The sequence below is a fragment of the Xenopus laevis genome, chromosome 9_10L (assembly GCF_017654675.1).
Source record: "Xenopus laevis strain J_2021 chromosome 9_10L, Xenopus_laevis_v10.1, whole genome shotgun sequence".
Taxonomy (NCBI): domain Eukaryota; kingdom Metazoa; phylum Chordata; class Amphibia; order Anura; family Pipidae; genus Xenopus; species Xenopus laevis.
The window spans coordinates 5,328,448-5,351,677 of NC_054387.1; the positions used below are offsets into that span (position 1 = coordinate 5,328,448).

Genomic DNA, 23,230 nt, shown 5'->3' on the forward strand with positions numbered 1-23,230 from the left:
CACTCATGTATTATGAGGGGTAATGCACCCCCTACTGTAAAGGATAAGGATATTAGAAGTCATGGAGGGTTTGTTCTGTGATCATATAAAGGCACAAGGCTGCAGGCTGAGTTATACAGGGGACTCTGAGTATCACTCATATATTATAAGGGATAATGTACCCCCTACTGTAAATTATAAGGATATTAGAAGTCACTGAGGGTCTTAGTATCACTCATTTATTATAAGGGATAATTATTAAATATGTGAGTGAATCAGATCAATCTTGTGTGTGCAAGATGTACAGTGTGACACATATTTCTGATGAGGTCCCCCCCCCCATAACTGTAATGGTGCCCCCTCCCTGAGCTCCCTCTCCGTCTCTCCCAGGTCACACGCAGGCTAATGTCACTTTGCCTGGGGACATTGTCAGTGTCAAGTGATTTCTGTGTAGCCTCCGCCACAGGGGGTGATGATAATCAGAGCACAGTGAGGATGAGGAGGGAGGTCGGGGGGGAAGCAAGAAAAGGCACAAGAAGTGGTTTGTGTTGATGGGAATGTACAGGGACAGTATATAATGGGGCGCCAGTAGATTTGGACAGTACGAAAAGGGGATGTTTAACGGGCAATTGTGGGGAAAGATTGCGAGGGGAAGAATTAAGGGACCTATTTTAGGGAGGGTCTATTTTCAGAGGGGCCCCTTTGCCTAGAAAATATCCTTGGTACAAGTATAAATTATAAATATCGGTACTTGTGAATTCATATTTGGATATTTTTAGCTCAAGGATGTCCAAACTCTGGTCCAAGGACATTATATGAGGAACATTAGGGAAACAGAGGCCCAGCAAAGGCCCCGGCTCTACAATATCAACATATACATGTGGGAGACAGATCATCGTCCCCAAGGACTGGCCTCCCAAAAGGATTTTTCCATCGGGCCCAGTAACATCTCAGTCACTGCTCTACTCTCTATTGCTGAACTAATCAGGTCCATGCTATTTCTCTTTATTCCAGCCATGGAGTCTCTGCCCCCCGATCTGTTCCACCATTCACACCTTCCTGGCGCTCCATGAAGTGACAGACTAGCGAGTACTTTGCCTGTTGTACCATCGACTGTAAATTGCTCTCATATTAAATAGTCACAGACAGGCTGCTCCTGCATACATGCTCCCCGAATGTCTATGGACTGAGAGTGCGAAACAATTAGATCTCATTTTATTTACTGTAACTACAAAGTCAAATATTAGAAGTAACAGAGGAAATCCATAACAATATAAAACAAATAAGTTTGATTATTACTCATATATTATAAGGTATAATGTACCCCCTACTGCAGGCTGAGTAATAGAGAGAACTTTGAGTATCACCCATGTATTATAAGGGATAATGTACCCCCTACTGTAAATGATAAGGATATTAGAAGTCACTGAGGGTTTGTTCTGTGACCATATAAAGACACAAGGCTGCAGGCTGAGTTATACAGGGAACTCTGAGTATCACTCATGTATTATAAGGGATAATGTACCCCCTACTGTAAATGATAAGGATATTAGAAGTCACTGAGGGGTTGTTCTGTGACCATATAAAGGCACAAGGCTGCAGGCTGAGTTATACAGGGAACTCTGAGTATCACTCATGTATTATAAGCAGTGGCGTAACTACCAGGGGAGCAGGGGGTGCAATTGGGCCAGGGCCCGCACCCCCTCAGGGCCCCCCGGCAGCTAATGTGCCACTGACTTCTTCAGTAATTGCAGGCGAACGGAGGGGGGCGGGGGGCCCGACTGCATGTCCTGCGCCAGGGCCCGCTCCCCTCTAGTTACGCTACTGATTATAAGGGATAATATACCCCTACTGTAAATGATAAGGATATTAGAAGTCACTGAGGGGTTGTTCTGTGACCATATAAAGGCACAAGGCTGCAGGCTGAGTTATACAGGGAACTCTGAGTATCACTCATGTATTATAAGGGATAATGTACCCCCTACTGTAAATGATAAGGATATTAGAAGTCACTGAGGGGTTGTTCTGTGACCATATAAAGGGCACAAGGCTGCAGGCTGAGTTATACAGGGAACTCTGAGTATCACTCATGTATTATAAGGGATAATGTACCCCCTACTGTAAATGATAAGGATATTAGAAGTCACTGAGGGGTTGTTCTGTGACCATATAAAGGCACAAGGCTGCAGGCTGAGTTATACAGGGAACTCTGAGTATCACTCATGTATTATAAAGCACAATGCCCCCCCATACATTGTGCAGAGGATTAACAATTCTAAAACCCAAGGTTACTGTGCTAATGACCTTTAATTTGTTTAATTTGTTTAATGAGGTCATGCAACAGGCAATAATGATTGCCTGATTTTAAGCCTACCCAAGACAACTTGAGCAGGGATCATCCAAAGTAATAATGAATCAAATGGAAATTAATCTATACAGAACACACGGCGGCACAACAATTAACCCTCAAGTTCAATTTGAGAATTTACAATTGGTATTGAACACTAAAACAACTATTGAGTTCAAGAACTGAAACCCCAGAACACCCAGATATTCACAAAATATATTGTTGACTACTGTACATTTAGTATATAAGATAAATAAACGTCAAGCCAGCCTGCTATTAAATATAGCTACGATCCAGATACTCTCCAAATTCATAGGTTATGATAAGCAATAAATAAAAAGAGATGTTGCAAACAATATTAATACGATAAAACATTAATCTAAAAGTGACTGCAAACAGCTGGATACAGGGACAGTAATTCATGGGCCCAGGTCCCCAAACCAAAAAAAAATGTCTTTCCCCCCTCAGCGTCTTTAGGAGTGCAATTCGTGTGTCCCGTTGCCAAGGCTTTAGTTTGCCTTGTCTCCCATCCATTTGTCTTAAAGGGGACCCGTCACCCAAAACAATGATTCATAATCCTATTTTATCACATCAGTCAAGCAAAATAAACTTTAATTACACTATATACATTATTTGAATCTTGTTATTAAGACAAGCCTTGTATCATCTCAGAATCTTATTTGTGCACCAGAATGGGGGACCTGATGTCCATCCCCATGTCCTGGTTATACAATTAAATGGTGAAGAGAACTGGGGGAATGTGGGGAGAGCAGTGACATGTAGGAAGTGCTGAATGGAAAGTGAAAGTAATTGTCTGCCCAGGGCATAGAGGAGGGGCAGGCAATATTTGATTGACAGCTGAGATGTTTAAATGAGCTTACAACAGCTATGAATGCTTTAATAAAAAATAGAAATTGGATTTCATGTTTAATTTGAAAAGGACTTTTATTATACAGCTTTTTGTGTCTGGGTGACAGGTCCACTTTAACAGCCCCCCCATTTTATTCCTACTATTACTATGCCTTACTATTAAGTTAGACTCGATATCGCTCAAAGCTCCATTTTTTGGTGCTCTTCAAAATTTATTCCATCATATTCTGATCTTCTCATTTCTTTTCCAGATGCCTTTTGGTCTCATCCTCTAATCCCCACCAGTCTTCATATTCTCATCCTCTTACCAACTATTCCCCTTTTGTCACCTTCTTCTATTTTCTCTTCTGCCTTGTGCTCCAACCCTTTCCTTCTATTGCCAGTTGGGCGGCCATGTTGTCACAATTTAGTAAATAATAGTATGGTGTGTTTGACTATATATCACTATATCCTCCTGAAACCCCTCATCTGCTTCCTCCTCTCCCACCAGGGATCTCTTGGTATGTGCAGAATCTCTTTTTTTGCTTTCTGTGTTTCCTTCCTCCATATTTTTCTCCTGTCCTTTGAGCTTTGAGCTTAATTTGTGTTCTTCTTCCTCACTTTTCTTCACCATTGTTTCTTCTTTCACACATTTTGAATAGCTTTCTCTATTTTTCCTACTGTTTTCATTTCTTATTCTCCACCTTTCCTACTTTTTCTTTTGGCAGATCCTCTTCTTTTCAATAGTTTTTTAATTGAGTTTTAACATATCAAGAGAGATAAGTAGTTATAACATTTATGTAGTAGCATGACATTTTTGCATATAGAAAAGGAATGGGGAGAAGAAAGATAGAACCGGTCACGGGCAGATCCTCTTCAAGACTCTGCTTCTTGCTTTGCCATTGGGGAGGGGTCCCATGATTTCTGGCATGGTTCCTTCTCTTTTTAGAGTCATCTGAGCTTTCTTCCTCTTCGCTTTTTCCACTACTCTTCTTCCTCTTCTTTTCTCACTTTTCTTTTGCCGGATCCTCTTGAAGAAACTCATACATTTGCTCTGCTCTAGTGTGGAGGGTGGAGTAATTAGCTGAGTGGCACATGGCTGGGCATTGTGGGTCTTATAATTTAAATTCAGATGTTTACACTGTGGCCAAATTATTGTTACCATATTAATTGTAGCTCCAACCTTCCATGTTTTCAGGCAGTTTTAAATAATAATGTTTTTGTATATTCTTCATTTTCAGTTTTTGAAATAAATAAGGGAGATACAGAAAACTAAAGGTGAGGGTATTAATAATCGTATAACTTATAACTCAAGTAGTATACAAGTCATGGCAACACATTTTCAACCACTCATTACACAGCAGTATTCCTTAAAATGGGTTCTGATACATATTTTAATCATAAAATTGTGCGAGGTTGAGCCTATAAAATCAAGCTAAAGTCTAGGGGTTTTTACTAGTAGATAACAGCTTTATTATTGTTCCTACTATTATCATAGGTAATGATTGATATCTGTATTTGGCATGAGAGTATTTCTTCCTTGAATAAAGAGTATTTGTTTTATTGCATCATCTCAGTGAGCTGGTCATTGTATGACTGACCTGGTTCTGGGGAAAAAGCAAAATATTGGTGACAAGGGTATCCAGAAGCACCAGGGATTTTAATATTTGATCATCATTTGTGTTTTGACCTACTGAGAAATGTAAAATTTAGTATCTACTATATATATAGGAACCCCCCATATATATATATAATAAAAGGCCAACAATGTGCCCAGGTGTACTTTTAAACTGGCGGCCACTCAATGCCACCTGCTGACTATTTGCTATGGGTGAGGACTAGACATGTAGCAAACTTTGCACCATTTATTACATTGTAAGGATTTCATGCACCTTGTGCTAATTTGGACACAGCCTCCACTGTTTTGGGAACATCCGGTGGTGGGAAGATAAGTACATTTCCCTTTTTTCTCTAATTTGGACTTTGAATACAATGTGAGTCTTTGAGTCTTGCGAATGACAGATGACAGCCTGGTGAACTCTGTTATGTAGTAAGTAAGTATTAAATACGGCGTCTGTTATGCAGTATGGAGCCTGTGAATAGGCATCTGTCACAAAGGTCTATTTTAAGGCACTGGTCTGCTCAGAGAGTGTTTTGTGTGTCTGTCCCAGTGTCCCCAGTGCCTGTCCATCCCCTCACAGCTGCCCCTGTCACTCTGCCCTGTCCCACCCTCTCTATCAAGCACAGCAGATATGGCATCTCAGAGGGTGACTCTTCTCACAGGCAGGTCCCACCTATACCCTGTTTGTATACTGCATGCCCGTGTGCCCCCCAACTGTTCCCTCCCTGGCACTCTCCCACTACATATCCCCCCACCACTATCCTTTCCCACTTCTCTCCCAGGGATTCTCTTCCATTTCTCTTTGTAGTTCTCTCCTTCTTTCCCTCTTTCTCTATCATCCCCCACTTCCTTCTTCTTTCTCCCACACATTCTCTTTATCTGTTACACTGCAGTCTCGCTCTGTTCCACTGTCTCCATTTCCCAACATCTCAGTGTCTTTGTTGCTGTCTCTCCCACACTGTCACTCTCGTACTCACCCACTTACTCTCTTGCAGGTACCCTGAACTCTCTTTATTCTCCTGCACTCTCAAATACACACATAGCACTCTCCCACCCATACCAGCACCCGCTTCGACTTATCTATCCTCTCACCCTTTCAATCTAGGGCCCTGGCTCTTTCTCAGGGGCATAACTACAAGGCCACCTACGTGATCTAGCAGGACACCTTATTAGAAACTAACAAGACCACTAAAGCTTTTAGGGTGCCCAGTCACACACATTTTAGGGAACATGACCATTTGCAAAGAATTTCAGGACTGCTAAGGGCCATACAGGCACCCCGGCATATGCTGTCTCTTTCTGTGCACTTCCTGTTTTTAAACTACAACTCCCAGCACTCTCCCACCCTTGCCGACTATCATGTGCAGCTGGGAGTCTGACAGTGGCTGGGAATAGCTTAGAGAAAAGCTTTAATTGTTATAGTGAGCAATTTATTATGAATAAAAACAGATAGTCACCTTTTTGATGTCTGTTAAAAGCTCCCAGTGTCTGTGGATCCCTATTAAGAGCTGGGAAGAGAGTTCTACCTCATTTATCTATTTCCTTCTCACTGAGACAGCAATATATATATATATATATATATATATATATATATATATATATATATATATGCCTCCCATTTATAAATAATTGTAACCCTCCGTGTCTATATTTATATACTAGTGCTCCAGTGTGTAATTGTCAGGAATAGGGCTGATATCTATTTTGTAACGTTAGTTTGGTGTTTATTAATAGCAGGACCTTCCCTTCGTTCTCTTTCCCGACGTGCCGGCTTCTGTAGCCTTGTTCCATTAACACGGAAACTGAAGTTCGCAGCTGATAACAACAGATTGGCTCATGTACTGTGCCTGTTTATATATACATATATATGACGACGGTTCAGAGAGAACCGAAACGCGTTGATGTGGGGTAGATTGTAATACTCCGATAAAAGCTTTTTGTCACAATACCCTTGAGTGCTCTTAACCATTCTATATGCTTTTTCTTGAAGAAGCACCCGGGATATGACTAGTTAATGGTGAGTGCCGGTTCAACAATATGACTATATATATATATATTTTTTTTTTACTGATTTCAAAGCTATTTTTGGTCTTGAAATGGAAAGTAAAAGCATAGACAAAGCAATGGAAACACTTAAAGGGAGGGGAGGGAACTGTACCTTGTTTGTAGGAAGGGATAATACAAATCTGCATATTAATGTATATTAATGTTAGCGGGAGCAGCCATGATTAGTTCAACAAGGAAACGTTATCCAAAGACTCTAATATTGTGAAAATGGCGGAATGCGTGCTTCAGTTTAGCATGAAACTACTTTTTATTTTCTCAGTGGTAAATTCTCTTGCATCTGTAAATAAATTTGGGTTTTTGAAAGCACTGGGTGCATTGACACAGATTTACAGGGGTTCCGAAGCCCTTTAACTTGAATCAATAATAATAATTTCAACAAGGCCTTGAGTGTCAAACATGGTCTTAATTTTCTCTGTGTATTCCCCCCCCTAGTTGCACTCTGGCTGTGTCTCCCAGTGTGTCTCTGTGATCAGAACGTGGTGGCGTCTGTGGGAACACTTTTTGTGCATGATCTGGACACTAAGCAATTCCAGGAAAGGTTTCCCTCAACTCAGAATAATTATGGTAAGTATAAATTGGAAATTTATCATTATTCCAGTTAAAAAAAAAACAATAGTCCATCAAGTTCAAACAGCCTCAGTGGATATATATACCCTACCTGTATAGACCTATATAGTGCCAACATATTCCACAGAGCTTTACAGATTCATGATATGACCAATTTTATTAGTGTGAAAGGAATCAGGAAACTCAGCCAGTATGGGTATAACATACAGACTCATTGCAAGAAGTATCCTGGCTGGAATCAAACCTAGGAACCCACCTCTACAAGACCGCACTGCTAACCATTGTGCCACTAGTTTTTCTTAAGAATGAGCTCAGTCCTGTCCATTTGTGTTCTAGAAGAGCTCTGCTTGTGCTCTTATTTGAGTTCCAAATGTTTTCTCATATCTAATAAAGTTAATCATGTTTCAGAAGATTTCTATCTATGTTTTCATGTTCTAGTAGAGTTCCAGTTGTGTTCTCGTGTTCTAATAGAATTCTAGTTATGTTTTTTTATGCTCTAGTAGAATCCAGTTGTGTTCTCCTGTTCTAGTAGAGTTCCAGTTGCGTTCTTATGTTCTACTAGAGTTCCAGTTGTGTTCTTATGTTCTAGTAGAGTTCCATTTGTGTTCTTATGTTCTAGTAGAGTTCCAGTTGTGTTCTTATGTTCTAGTAGAGTTCCAGCTGTGTTCTTATGCTCTAGTAGAGTTCCAGTTGCATTCTTATGTTCTAGTAGAGTTCCAGTTGTGTTCTTATGTTCTAGTAGAGTTCCAGTTGCGTTCTTATGTTCTAGTAGAGTTCCAGTTGTGTTCTTATGTTCTAGTAGAGTTCCATTTGTGTTCTTATGTTCTACTTGAGTTCCAGTTGTGTTCTTATCTTCTACTTGAGTTCCAGTTGTGTTCTCATGTTCCAGTAGAGTTCCAGTTGGGTTCTTATGTTCTACTTGAGTTCCAGTTGGGTTCTTATGTTCTAGTTGAGTTCCAGGTGTGTTCTTATGTTCTAGTAGAGTTCCAGTTTTGTTCTTATGTTCTACTTGAGTTCCAGTTGGGTTCTTATGTTCTAGTTGAGTTCCAGTTGTGTTCTACTTGAGTCCCAGTTGTGTTCTTATGTTCCAGTTGTGTTCTTATGCTCTACTTGAGCTCCAGTTGTGTTCTTATGTTCTAGTAGAGTTACAGTTATATTATCATGTTTTACTTGAGTTTCATTTATGTTCTCATATTCTAGTAGAGCTCCTGCTGCTTTTATTCTACCGGAATCCCAGTTGTGTTCTCATGCTCACTAAAATGAAGGTCTTATCTTTTTCCAAACAGTACATATATTCTCTTTACATCATTGATAGGTTGGGGTCCTCCTATTAATATTTAGACAGAGCTTAGCCAGATTTAGATATGACTGCCTGGAAAATACTATCATATTAGAACATGGTCCAATCATTGACATGGTCCAATCATTGAATTGAGGGCAGAACAATAATTATAACTATAAGACATGGAAAAATTGGTACTCATAAGGTGACTTCATAAACAAGGAAGTGTTGAACCTCCAAACTTTTATAGTGACCCAGAAACATAAGAGATATTTTATCAAGGAAAAAAAGGTTGCGGCATCTGCCATGACTTTAGAAACTGCTCAGATTCCAGAATGAAATATATGTGCCCGTTTAGATGCTCCTCCAACCTTGAAATACCCAGCACTTTATTGAAATAAAGAGGATGCATTTTATTTTCCCCATTTTCAGCTTGATAAAACAGAGCATTCATCCTCAAGGAAACCAGGAAAACCACCCGATCATTTTCAGCCACAGATATCTTTTCCTGAGAGCAGAAGTGATCTCAGACATTTAATTTAGCTCCTTAGGGGGTCTTGGACTGAAAGGGCTGTATCTAAAGCCGCTCTTTACACAAAAGACTATTTTGCCATCTGCAGTGATTTTTCTGAGAACACTTTTATGCCCCTTACTGAAAAAAAAGAACAAACTGACTGTGAAATTCAGAGAGATAGGCATAATGCAATGTTTTCATATCTGTTAAAGCCTGGAGATATAAATCAATGAGGCAATATTAGTAGTGAATTCAATCCTACCCAAGGGGAGATTTATTCTGTTTAAAGTCTATGCAGTTGGGAGACGTTTATTGCATCAGGAAGGTGTGTGTATTTAAATCATTAGGAATCGGCTGGATGATGGCAGACAATATACAGTTTTTTGTAATTAATTTGAAAGTGAGGAGCCTTGAACTTTGATCTCTATGGGCTAAGCCCTTCCGACATGTATCAAAGGAGTCCACAAAGTTCACATGGCCAGATTTAAAGAAATGGCTGTGGACAATGAAAGAAGGATGAGTTTACTGTCCCTCTTTTATTTTTGTTCTATTTCCATATAGTAAATCAGGGTTGGCCAATTTTCCATTCTAACCAGCTCTTGACATTCCTAAAGTAAATATGTAGGCAATCAAGTGGGATTAGCCAACTCTTTGGAATTTTGGAAGTCTTGGGTGACAGGAAAAAGGAGGCGCTTGGGGAGTATCTGCAGGCATTCTATGAGCAGATGTTGGCCCAGTTGGGTTGAAAATTGACAAAAATGGCCAACATTATTGGTTGTTCAAATTGATGTCTTCTGCCATTGGTGGAGGTGCCAGTTGATGCATTCTTTTTTCAATGTTCCCTCTCATCCCCAACTGTCTGTTTAGGCAGAAGAATCTCAATTCAGGCAATGTCACTGGCATATCAAGGCATTCCAGGATATAACTGGAAATGGCTGGGGCTGATTGTAGGAATGGAATAAAAGATCCTGATTTTGCAAATTGCCGGAAGATATTCTGACCTTTATCTGTCATTAGTGTTTGGGTCTTATCAGTTGATTGTTGTTCTGTTATCAGTAGTTATTATTTCCTTGCCTTATTATAATATGACGGTCACTTCTCCATGTCCTTCCTATACAGGTGGGAGCCTCTAACCGAAAGGCACAGATAAATCACATCTTTGCTGACCTACATTGTAGCGAAAATTAAATATTACCAGCTGAGGGACAAAGTAGAGGACATCCATATTCAATGAAAGATGAGAAATAATGGGGCACTAGGGCAATTTTGTTGTGAACCCCAAGCACCAGAGAGACGTGTATGTTTGCTACACCCTTCTATTGTACGACTCTGTGAAATATGTTGGCACTTATACAAAAAACATATGAGAACCGTTGAAAATAAGCAAGTGACCTTTGTTTCTTATGACTGATGCAGGGACCCCGTGTGTGTATTCTAAATATATTGTTCTAGCTCCTGTCTCTCTATCTCCTTGTCTCTTTACCCAGATATTAATCGCATTGACCCTATCACCTTTCGGGCGAATTTAGAAGGATTCCCGGACCTGCCAGGATGGCTACGTTACACTCAGCGCACTCCCTGGCACATGGCTTATCTCTACGGATGCCCGACAGAGCCTGGCAGACAGGTTATAGAGGTAATGAGACAGGCATGTGTCACTCTTTGAGATATCAGGGATGGCATCCACTGGAGCACCGTTTTGTTTTCTCAGGTGACTGCCTACAATAGATACACTTTTGAGACTGTGAGGGAGAGGATCATCTTTAATATTCGTCTTGGAACAGGTAAATTACTCCCAGATATAATCTGAAAGGAACAGGGCATTATGGATTGGATCCGTTTAGAAGGAAAATTTGGGGCAGAAGGGAAGGAGAGGCCTCCTGGAATTGGGGATGGGCTATGGGTGGAACATCAAGTAATTAAAAATTTGCCAGCAAATACATTGATGCTAATTATGAAATACCAGCCCCGGCCTTGGATGGTATTTTACCGGCTAGGATAGTAAAATATTTGGCAGGTAGCAATCCTAACCTGGACCTGTCCATCTATGACATTACCTGTATGGGTGGGGTGGTATATACGTAAATAAACATAGACAGAAAGGAGGAATCAGGTGAATAATGAAATATATCTTAGAATTACATTTTCTTTCATTACTAAAAGTTTTATATTTGGGTTTACAAAGCCTTTAAATTATACCTAGAAGTTTTTTGCCCCATGCATTGGACCAAATGTGCCTTGCATCCACATTATAATGATTTCATTTTCCCTTCACTATGAAGATTTCCAGACACCATATCAAGCTGAACTCCTGATCCGGGATTGGGACGTTGAAGAGCTTTTACCCTCCAAAACTCAGTTTGATGTCAAGGCACCTCTTCAGGACGAGTGGGGTTCCCAGAGACTGACTGTCATTAACATCTCATCAGCTCTGGATAAAGGGGGCCGAGTGCCGCTTCCACTGCCGGGGCGTAAAGAAGGGTGTGTGTTTTGTATTCATTTTCAATAACAATGTGTGAACTGGTTTCAGTAGAGGTTGCCTTCTACGTCTTTTTCTCTTTGCTTTTATTAGTAGGCAAAGACAATGGGAAGAAGGCAGCAAAAATGCACCCCCTGCTACTTGCTGGGTCAGTTCATTGCAGCCCTATTATTATAAATCATATAGGAAGAGACAGGAGAGGGAGAGACAGAATAATCTGAGACTCATTGGGATTGTGGGCACAAAGTGATTCAGAGATTTTGCCCTTGACATCAAGAAAGGGGGTCATTCAGAACTGTCGATATAAAGAGTGCTGAACGGTAATCCCTCTCTTTCCCCAGATATGATCTATTAAGAGCTGATTCTATTAAGATTAGTCACTGTAATCTGCTAAAGTGGAAATCATGGTAAATGTTGCAAATAATACACAGTCATGTTTATTGTATCCCCCCCATTAGTTAACCGCAGCAGAAACCTGACTCAATTGCCCCCCACTGAGCTTCTAACGATTCAGTTAGAACACATTCTGCCCTCTAGCTATCGGCCACAGCAGCAGCAGCAGAACATTTGGCTTTTCCCTCACTAATTCTCATTTATCAGGATTTCTGCAGAACAGTGAGACCCAGGCCTACCGAATTTACATATGGTATAGTACATACTGCCATAGTATATCTGGAGTAACATTGTAATAATATACTGGCGGTTTTAATCCATAACACAGGGTCACAATGCCCTAATATACTGGGAGACACTGGGCTCATTTATCAACACTGGGCAAATTTGCCCATGGATAGTTACCTATAGCAACCAATCAGCGATTAGCTTTTTAAAACCAGCTGCAAGTAGAACAATAAATGCAGAAATCTGATTGGGTGCCATGGGTTACTGCCCAGTGTTGATAAATGACCCCCACTGTGCCCCAATATGCTATAAGTAAGGTTGCCACCTGGCCAGTATTTTATCAGCATGGCCAGTAAAAATTATGGTTGATCCCAATGTTATTAATAGGGGAAAAAGGATAAATATATAGGAAGGTCAGTGATCCCAATGTTATTAATAGGGAATAAAGATAAATATATAGGAAGGTCAGTGATCCCAATGTTATTAATAGGGAATAAAGATAAATATATAGGAAGGTCAGTGATCCCAATGTTATTAATAGGGAATAAAGATAAATATATAGGAAGGTCAGTGATCCCAATGTTATTAATAGGGAATAAAGATAAATATATAGGAAGGTCAGTGATCCCAATGTTATTAATAGGGAATAAAGATAAATATATAGGAAGGTCAGTGATCCCAATGTTATTAATAGGAATAAAGATAAATATATAGGAAGGTCAGTGATCCCAATGTTATTAATAGGGAATAAAGATAAATATATAGGAAGGCCGGTATTTGTTTCCAGAAAAGGTGGCAACCCTAGCTGTAAGACACTTGTTCATAGAACATCACTGCACCATAATACACATATTAAATATAGCCCCAAGAATCAGTATTAACAATTATTTCCAAACCTAATATTTACCTACCCAGCCATTAAAATCCTTACTCTATGCTAGCTTTTCTTTCTAGGCTCATGGTTCTTTCCCTGTTTTACTTGCTAACCCAATAGGGTGTACATTAAGGTGGGCTCGGATGTCCCATTTCCACAGTGTCTGCTGGATTCCCAGAGCCCTCGGACCAGACAATATTGTAAGGAAGGACAGAGGCCACCCGTCCTATGCAACAGTCGCCTGAGAGACTTTCAGATAGATTGGTGCAACATCAGCCTGGTGAGTAGCCATTGCTGGTCTTTATTTATCCACTAGAGGGAACCTGAAGCCCATGTTGTACTACAGGGACGCATATAGTCTGCAGATCTGTATACAATGATAAAAATTACTCATTTTGTTTAGAAATGTGTTGAAATACATATAATGGAAATAGAATACATTTACAGATTATTATATATACTGTACCCTGGCTTGTGTAACTGAATACTATAGATCAGTGATCCCCGACCAGTGGCTCATGAGCAACAAGTTGCTCTCCAACCTCTTGGATGTTGCTCCCAGTGGCCTCAAAGCTGAGTGGCCTCAAAGTTTTAGTTGCATAAAAACCAGATGTACGGCCCAACAGAACTTCTTATATGCTGTCAGTCCACACAGGGGCTACCAAATAGTCTATCACAGCCCTTATTTGGCACCCCTGGGACTTTTTTTCATGCTTCTGTAGCTCCCCAACTATTTTTTTTTTTTTTTTTAATATTATTTTTTATTTTCATGAGAAAAAAAAAGACAAATCATACACAGAAATGGTGTCAAGACTGCAAGTACTGGGAATGTCCCAGCTCGCAGGATGAAAATGCAAAGATAATGTTCAGTATTGCCTTGAACCATTTAACAACAACAATAAACAATGAACATTAATATCACAGCCTATGAGTTTACTGTCATTCGTGCATTGCATTGATGTAAACCGTAAATTTGGGTATAGGGTAGGTCGCAAGGTGGGTAATTGGTGGGAGCATATACAATAAAAGCCCATAACAAAAACTATCATACACTCCATGTCATTCCCGTTCTGAATAAGGAAGGAGTTATCACCTGGGTGTCACATTTCCATAGGCCATCCATGGGGACCAAATTTTATTGAACTGCTTTTGAGAGTTTGTTTTGAAACTGGTCATTTTTTCCAAGACTAATACATTGTCCAGTTTGACTTTTACCTTCTGAAAGTCTAGTAATTGGTGATTTCCAAGAAGATGCAATGTCCCCAACTATTTTTTACATTTGAATGTGGCTCATGGGTATTAAAGGTTGGGGACCCCTGCTGTAGATAAAGGGCCCTCACATAGATTAATGTTCCCACTGCCCCAACTGGACCCAACCCTGCCCCACTGTTATACATTGTACATAAGGAACCACAACAAGGCAAGTGACACCAAGTTGTCCTAATGGTTAATCTTCTTGGTTTGATCAGCTTCGCAAGAGTTTGGTTTGTTAGGTATAAAACAGGGTTGTAACTCAAGGTTACTAGGTCCAAATCCAATTAAACTTCATGAATAAGACAATAACTCTTAGGCAATTACATAGTCATCTTCCACTATAGTTGAGGACTATAGAGTACAAACCAAGTACTACAGAGAAAGAGAGAGACGAGACTGAAAAAACTTTTTTTTTTTTGTAGAAAAACCAAATGTACAAGGCAAGACATGGAAGCTGCAGGTTCTGTCAGTGATAATTACTGAACCATCAAAAGAACTAAATTACAGGGCTATAAACCTCATGGAGGAACACTGTAATTCACTTAAATAAACAACATGCAGGAGGGAGGCCAGTTCTGGGAATGGAGTAGGCAAAGGCACACAGAAAATATGACCTAACATTCAAAACATATACTAAAGCAAAGGGGACATTTCCCTTGTTATGAATATACACAGGTTAGAGAGTGTGTCTGATTGAAACCGGAGTCTGCTATTTTTCTTACATATTCATGTTATTAAATCTTAAAATGAATAATTTGGTCACTTGCAGTACTATGTATCACCTGTTGGCGGCTGCATATACATTGCATAGGAAGCAACAGTTAAGTTTAACCATTGGGCAGGTTGAGGACGTTATAAATCAGATGGAGGGTCCTATTTAAGTTTTAGGGTTTCATTAGGGTTGACCCCTTTCTTGTTAAAATTTAGGCTGCATCAATAGGGGAGGGGGGCATGGCCATGAGAGTCAGTGTGATAATGGGAGTGGATTGGTGATGTGATGGCGGTAGATCAGACCAACTGGACAAAAAAGTTGTCAGAAGTTGGAAGCTGTATTGGAAGCTGGGTGCCTGTACATGTTTTACTCTATAATAGGGAAAGTCACCACGTTGGGGGACTTTTTGGGTTTGAGACCTTTAGTGGCCAAATTAGGTCAGTGCTTTCCTACTTCAAAGTTAAAAATAATGTTGCATGAGTCATCATACAATTGATAGAATTCACCTCAAGTCTCAGCCTACTTTGCCTTCACGTATCCACTGCTTTGGGTCCCTCTTAAAGTTAGAGAACCCCTAACTAGGTGGGACTGGCACAAGAAATGTTATAGAATTCACCTTAAGTCACAGCCTACCTGACCTTCAGGTAGCCACTGCTTTGGGCCCCTCTCAAAGTTAGAGAACCCCTAACTAGGTGGGACTGGCACAAGAAATGTTATAGAATTCACCTTAAGTCTCAGCCTACCTGACCTTCAGGTATCCACTGCTTTGGGTCCCTCTTAAAGTTAGAGAACCCCTAACTAGGTGGGACTGGCACAAGAAATGTTATAGAATTCACCTTAAGTCTCAGCCTACCTGACCTTCAGGTATCCACTGCTTTGGGCCCCTCTCAAAGTTAGAGAACCCCTAACTAGGTGGGACTGGCACAAGAAATGTTAGCCCTCATAACAAACGAGTGTGCAATTACTCATAGTGCTCTTCTGATCAATTTTGCAATTTACATTCATTACTTTTTCCAGTTTTCAAGATATGAGCAGTTTTGATTGAGATGATTCTTCTCTGTTGTTATCTAAGCAGGGCAACGTTGGAAGACGTTCCTTCTTCTTATGACCAGCAGATGGTGCTGTTGTTTCAGTTTTATTACATGACCAGTGTAAATACTGCTTACATTTTAAAAACTGGCAAAAAGAACTCAGAAGTGCACCCTGAGCAATTTTCCATAAAGTTGTATAAATTTATTTTTTTATTCACAAACAGCTGGATGGTATAATGGAAATAGAAATTGTAGAACTGTGATTTTTTTAAAAAAAGTTTTGTATACTTACAGACTGATGGCTCTGGAACACCGATTCCTGTGCCTCCGGAACGGGGTTCCGGAATTTTGAAGGGAGAAGGTGAATTTAACCCCCCATCAGAGACCCTGGAAGAAAAGAACTACCTCCCAGATTACCTGCTCACCCTTCTGCTTCCCAGCTTACTGGCTCTGCTGCTGTTTGTGCTGCTCTGCTACATCATGTGCTGCCGCAGGGAAGGAGTGTAAGTAGTGCCCAGCCAGGCCCGGACTGGCAATCTGTGAGTTCTGGCAAATGCCAGAGGGGCTGCTGTAAGATGCCATATACAGTCACTATGGAGTGGGCTGGTGGGGAGCTGGCTGGGCCTCTGTGTACTTGAAATGCCAGGGCCTATTTTGACTCCTTTGGGTACTCACATAAAGGGATGGTTCACCTTTAAGTTAACTTTTCGTATGTTATAGAATTATAGAATTATTATCTCCATTTTTAAAAATAGTTTTTGCATTATTTGCCTTACTTTTCTGCCTCTTTCCAGATTTCAGAATGGGGTCACTGACCCTGGCAGCCAAATGAACTATTGCTTTGCTAGGCAACAATTTTATTGTTTTTAGTTATCCTTCTATTCAGGGCCTCTCCTACTCACATTCCTATCTCTTATTCACACCACTGCCTGGTTGCAAGGGTAGACTGGACAAAGGAAACCAGATAGCTGCTGAGCCGCTGAACCAAAAAGCGAAATCATTTAAAAACCATGAAAAATGAAGACCAATTTCAAATTGTCTCAAAATATCACTGTCTACATCAGACCAAAAGTTCTTTTAAAGGTGAACTATCCCTTTAAAGGGCACCTGCTGTCAAAAAAAACAAAGGTGCGAGCCTGCACTCCAGTTGGGGGTTACAAAAAAAAATTGCCCCCACCAGCACTAGGACAATCGCAACGGGAGGGAGCTCCTGGTGCGAGCAGCCATGTTGGTAAGAGTGCACACGCATGTGCAGAATGAGCCAGTTGTGACATTCACTCATTATGTGCATGTGTGTGCCCCAACTTGGCCGCTAGCAACGTGAGCTCCCTCCCAGTGTGGATGGCCTAGCGCTGGCAGGGGACAATTTAAAGAAAAAAACTACTGTTATCCACAACCAGAGTATGGGCTCGATTAGCCCGCCCCTATGGTTGGGGATAATATTTTTTGGCACCAGGTACCCTTTAAAGGAGAAGGAAAGTTGTTTCACACTTGGGGTGCCAAATGTTAGCCACCCCCAAGTGAAAGTATTGACTTACCTGAAACCCCAGGTGGTGCTCCTATCAGCAGAAAACTGCACCGGCCCGGGGTTATTCCAGAGAGCACCATGGAGCGATCCTGCTTCTTCTTTCTTCAAATTTCCCGGGGCAGACGTATGCGCAGAAGAATGAAATGGCCAACTTTTTAGTTAAAGTTCGGCTTTTCGCTCTAATTTCGCATGTGCAGCCACGAGAAGCAAGAGGAAGACGGAAGAGGATCGATCCGTGGTGTTCGCTAGTATAACCCCGGGCAGTTTTCTGCTGATAGGAGCACCGGCACAGGGTTTCAGGTAAGTCAATACATTCACTTGGGGATGCCCAACATTTGGCACCCCCCAAGTGTGAAACCACTTTCCTACTCCTTTAATAACAGTGGTCAGATTTTGACTATCATTGTTCTACCTACAGTTGGCTAAAATCCCTAAACACTGATTTGCTTTGTTTGCTGTGGGTTAGTACTTAGGTGTAGGTTTGCCCTCTCTAGATTAATGGCAATTACAATCTCTTTCCTTGCCAGTATCTTGCTTTTATATTCAGCCCCTCTATCCCCTACCCCTGACACCATCTCCCTAACACTATCTCACCGTTATAGCTCATTCCTCTGGCACCATTTTTCCTTTTTATACACAATATTTTATAATGCTTTTCCACAAGCAGAAACACAGTGTTAGAGGATATGGGCAACATGGCCGCTACCCCTGTGTGTGTAGGTACCGGGCAAGAACGGCCCGACTGTGACAGCAAAGAAAACATTATGTGTGTCTGACATTAACCCTCCTCTACCATCTTGCCCCACTATACAGTTTTTTTAAAGATTTCTGCTGAGGGCGACAAATAGTATAATGTGTGTAGCAGCAGAGAGAGAGAGAGGGTTCATATGTGCCAGTGTTTATATATGTGCTGGTGTGTGTATATGCATTTGTGTGAATGTCCAGTTGTGTTGGTGTATGTATGTGGGTGTGTATATGCTTGTGTGTATATGTGCAGGTGTGTGAATGCACAGTTGTGTTGGTGTTTGTGTGGGTGTCTATATGCTTGTGTGTGTAAATGTGTGGGTGTTTATGCATTTGTGTGTATATGTGCTGTTGTGTGAATGTCCAGTTGTGTTGGCGTTTGTGTGTGGGTGTGTATATGCTTGTGTGTGTATATGTGTGGGTGTGTATATGCTTGTGTGTGTATATATGCAGGTGTGTTTATGCATTTGTGTTGGTGTGCGGCTGTGCAGTTGTACATACACTACAGGGAAGGACAAGACTCACTGCAGTTTTAACTGTTTTTACATTTTTTTCTATTTCAGGGAGAAGAGAGATGAAGTCACTACAGAGTAAGTCAACGTGTGGGGCCCCTGTATATATAGATATATGCTCTTTGCTACTTTATGGCCATTAAGAGTTTATAAGACTCAGGTGCCATGAGCAGAATTATTATCCTCATCTAAAACAATGAGTAACACCATATGTGTGCGTCTGTGTGTGCAGCTCTTCTGTCCCTCACACAACTGAAGCCTGTCAGAGGACTTCCTCTTCCTGTTTCATATGTACTTCCTGGAAAGAAACTTTATTAGTCACACGGAAACAGAAACAAAACAAATTAAGGGCACGGGGCCAAAAACAAAACAACACATTTGTTTAACTCACTTCACCAGCGATGGGTAACTTATTTCTTAGCGTATTAATATATTTTAGCTGTGTGATGGGTGGTGCCAAAATGATTTTATTAGCAGTTCATTCATACGAATGGGAGCAGATTTGATTGCCCAGGAGACTGTAATGAAATAGTGCCCCCTTTGTTATTCATTCTGTAGCTTTTTATTCATACAATGCCGTCAGTGTACAGCAATTACTCATAATGAGTGTGTTACAGAAATATACACACGCAGAAGAACCCCTGCCCAAGAGCTTACAGTCTGATTACAATTATACACACGCAGAAGAACCCCTGCCCAAGAGCTTACAGTCTGATTACAATTATACACACGCAGAAGAACCCCTGCCCAAGAGCTTACAGTCTGATTACTATTATACACACGCAGAAGAACCCCTGCCCAAAAGCTTACAGTCTGATTACAATTATACACACGCAGAAGAACCCCTGCCCAAGAGCTTACAGTCTGATTACAATTATACACACGCAGAAGAACCCCTGCCCAAGAGCTTACAGTCTGATTACAATTATACACACGCAGAAGAACCCCTGCCCAAGAGCTTACAGTCTGATTACAATGAGGGATACAGTTCCTGAACCATTTGAAAACATGATTTGTTTTGTACACATATTTGCACTTTACATTCTGTATTCCTGGGCTCCCTGGCTTCCACAGAGTCTGCTGTCTGTTATTTATTATTTTATGCACCAGCAGATACAGTAGAAAGTTATAAGAAAGGGTCGGGTGCCCTTGAGCAAGGGAAGAACAGACAAGATTACTGGTTACTGATTTGCTTTCTCTTATACTTGTGTCTTGCAGCATCCAGCTTGTTCATCATCAGACAGTCTTCAACAACACGGAAGAGCTGCGCCAAATGGCCTCCAACAGGGATGTTCCCAGGCCTCTCTCTACTCTGCCCATGTTTAATGTGCGCACTGGGCAAAGAGCGCCCCCCATGCAGCTCTCAGAGGACAGCGCTCATGTTCCCCTTATCCTATCACAGCAGTGAGTGTTACTGATTCGTGGCTTGGGCAAAACATGTACTTTGGGCTGACTCGGGCAATCTCCAGTTTTTGTTTTGTTATTGGTGGATTAAAGGGGAAACTCCATGTCACTTGCCTTGTTCTCTAAGACCCCCCTTCTTTTTCTCTCCCAGGTAATCAGAAAGTCAGGAGACATCGGCCAGGGGACATGCGGTGCAGCCAGAGATCCCTGCTTTTTATAGGATTGTTGGTTGTAAGGGCAATAAGACCTCATTGGATGGAAGCCCTTAATTTAGATTCAGATATATAGTAAATGGCACATTTTCCCCCATTAATATTTTGTCTGCAAAGGATTCTATTATTCTCGGTGTTCTTTGTAACACTGCCTCTTGTATTTCCCTATTGCTGTCTCTCTCTCTTCCAATATGAGTCTCTCAGACTCACTCTCCCTTCACTCCCCCCATTCCTTTTTTGTTTCACCGTCATGCCTTGTGCTCCTCAAACATGACTCTCTCAGACTCCCTCTCCCTTCAGCCACTCACAAGCACTCTCCCTCACAATCATATAGCACAACCCTCTCATTCTACCTTCTCTCTTCCCAACATAACTATCTCAGACTCCACCACCCTTCAGCACTCTCCCCGTTAACCCAACAAAACCCTCTTGTTCCACCATGTCTCTCCCCAACATAACTCTCTCAGACTCACTCTCCCATCAGCTTCTCACAAGCACTTTCCTCGTTAACTCAAACAAACCCCCCTTGTTCCACCATGTCTCTCCCCAACACGACTCTCTCGCTCTCTCTCTCCTCCATGTTCTCAGTACACCCCTATTGCTCCACTGTCACTCACCCCTTCATTCTCTCTCTGTGGTGCATTGGCAGATGACATTTTCAAACCTTTGTTTTTCTCTTTAATCTGCCCCTTTCTGTGCTTCCTAGTTCTTCTGCCATTGCTGTCTCTTTAAGTTCCTCTCTGCATCTCATATTCCTTCTATCCCTTTTAATCCTTATATTTTACTCTGCTCCACTCCCCCCCATTCCCAGTCTCACTGGCTCACTCACCTTTCTCCTAGCCTCTGTTAATCCCTCCTACGGCTTGGCCAAAGGTTTAAAAATTACTTTATTATAATAAAATAAATACAAGTTAGTTGTATATTATAGTTACATTAGGATCTAGACATGAATCCCAAGCTCTTGCAGTACTACAACTCCCAGCTTACCTAGCCAGCAAGCAGACCCGGATTTATGGGGAGGCCACCAAGGCCCAGGCCTAGGGTGGCAGGTTTTTTGGGAGGCGACATGCTGCCCCAACACACCCACATTGATTCAGAAACACTGGGGATATGATAGCTTTTAAAACATCCAGTTCACCAATCCCCATTGCTCCGGTCCTGATGATAAAAATTGGACCAAAGAAAACAGAGGGGATGGGGCGACAACGACCGTGGCCCTAAGGGTGCCCACTATGTAAATGCGGCCCTGCCAGCAAGTGATTGCTAATGAATACAGACATTTTAGCAAGTATGATACAAATGAGGAGCAGTGTGAAAACACCATGGCCATGGATAGACCTTAGACATGTCTAGAGGCAATCTGATCCAAGCTGATGTATTTTGTCTATTGGGAAGTGCCCCTGAGGGGCCCGAATGCCATTTTCCAATGATTTTAGCACAAAGCACCCCAGAAGGCTCCACCTAGTGGCAGAATGGGCAATATGTAAATCAAAAAAAATGTTTAGTATAAAGGTACATAGATATGCTAACAATGGGCACAATATCCAATTAAATACAAAATATTAATCAAAAAAGAAGAAACAGTAGACACACTTTATTGTAATAGGGAAATTGTTCTGGTTCTGCTGGTACTGGGTCTTAAGTTTCCCAAGGTGAATTTCAAGCATCCAATATTGTCTTTCTGAAATGGTAACACCTTGTTCAGGGCTTTTAACCACCCAGTTGCCCTACATGAAAATAAATGTAGGTCCCCTAAACCCTCAGGAGCTGATCTGCAAACATAGACACTGAGGGCCTGACTGGACCCTCTTTACTCCTGGGTCCCCAGTGGTCACATGGTCCGCTTCCCCATATTGTTACAACCCTATTAGCCCTGTATAAGATTAGTTTATTATAATAATAATAATAATTTATAATATAACATTAGAAGGTAAAAATCTAATCATCCCTGAGATTGGGGCTCCCACATCTCTAATTTTGGCCAAGCTGAGGATGCTGGGATTTGTAGTATCAGCTAAAGCCATAGAATGGTTATCCTTGACCAACAGTTGGTTAAGATTCAGTCTCAGTGTCCCCCGGCCCCCCACCTCAGTCTCCTTTCCTGTTTATATAAGGGCCCACTCTCCCCAGCACAATACACACTCTGTTTTATATACAAAAAGCCCATTTTGTTTGCAGTGTGAGAAATCAGAAGGCGACATAGTGAGTGTGTAAGCTCATATCCTGAATGCAGCCACACGGAGCGTGGGGTCAGCAGACCCCTATTCTTTTCATCCTTCCCCAGCCAAAGGCAACAGCAGCTCCAGTGTGCCAATAAACATTTTAAAGGGAAAGTGACTATTTTCTTTATATGCAGGTTTACTTTAGACTATGGACATGGATACATAGCAGGATTTATTCCTATGCTCCGGGAGCTGCCATACTGGTTACTCTGTTGCAGTTAAATGAGAAAGGTTTTTATTTTTAAATCAAGAATGAGTGTCCCTTGTATACAGATCACAGTGACACAAGCATTTAGATAAACTTAAACACTCACACATACATTGAGATACATGTACACACTCATTGATACACAGGCACACTCACAAGAAAGGCTTGCACACTCGCTCATACAATCACAGATACTCTGACAC

At 41.2% G+C, this 23,230-nt stretch overlaps 1 protein-coding gene across 2 annotated transcripts; it reads left to right on the forward strand.

Moving 5' to 3' along the window:
- The first annotated feature begins 5,357 nt into the window (after positions 1–5,357).
- Positions 5,358–22,924, forward strand: sgca.L (sarcoglycan alpha L homeolog). 2 transcript variants are annotated; one of them, XM_018234826.2, is made up of 10 exons: positions 5,358–5,458; positions 7,296–7,427; positions 10,714–10,862; positions 10,938–11,010; positions 11,509–11,707; positions 13,321–13,480; positions 16,492–16,700; positions 19,033–19,059; positions 20,200–20,385; positions 20,537–22,924. In XM_018234826.2, the coding sequence occupies exons 1-10, from the start codon at positions 5,428–5,430 to the stop codon at positions 20,538–20,540; spliced, it is 1,170 nt and encodes a 389-aa protein (XP_018090315.1). In that variant the 5' UTR covers positions 5,358–5,427; the 3' UTR covers positions 20,541–22,924. The 2 variants fall into 2 exon arrangements, with proteins under 2 accessions (XP_018090315.1, XP_018090316.1); XM_018234827.2 differs by lacking the exon at positions 20,537–22,924 and having other exon boundaries at positions 20,200–20,389.
- The last annotated feature ends 306 nt before the right edge of the window (positions 22,925–23,230 follow it).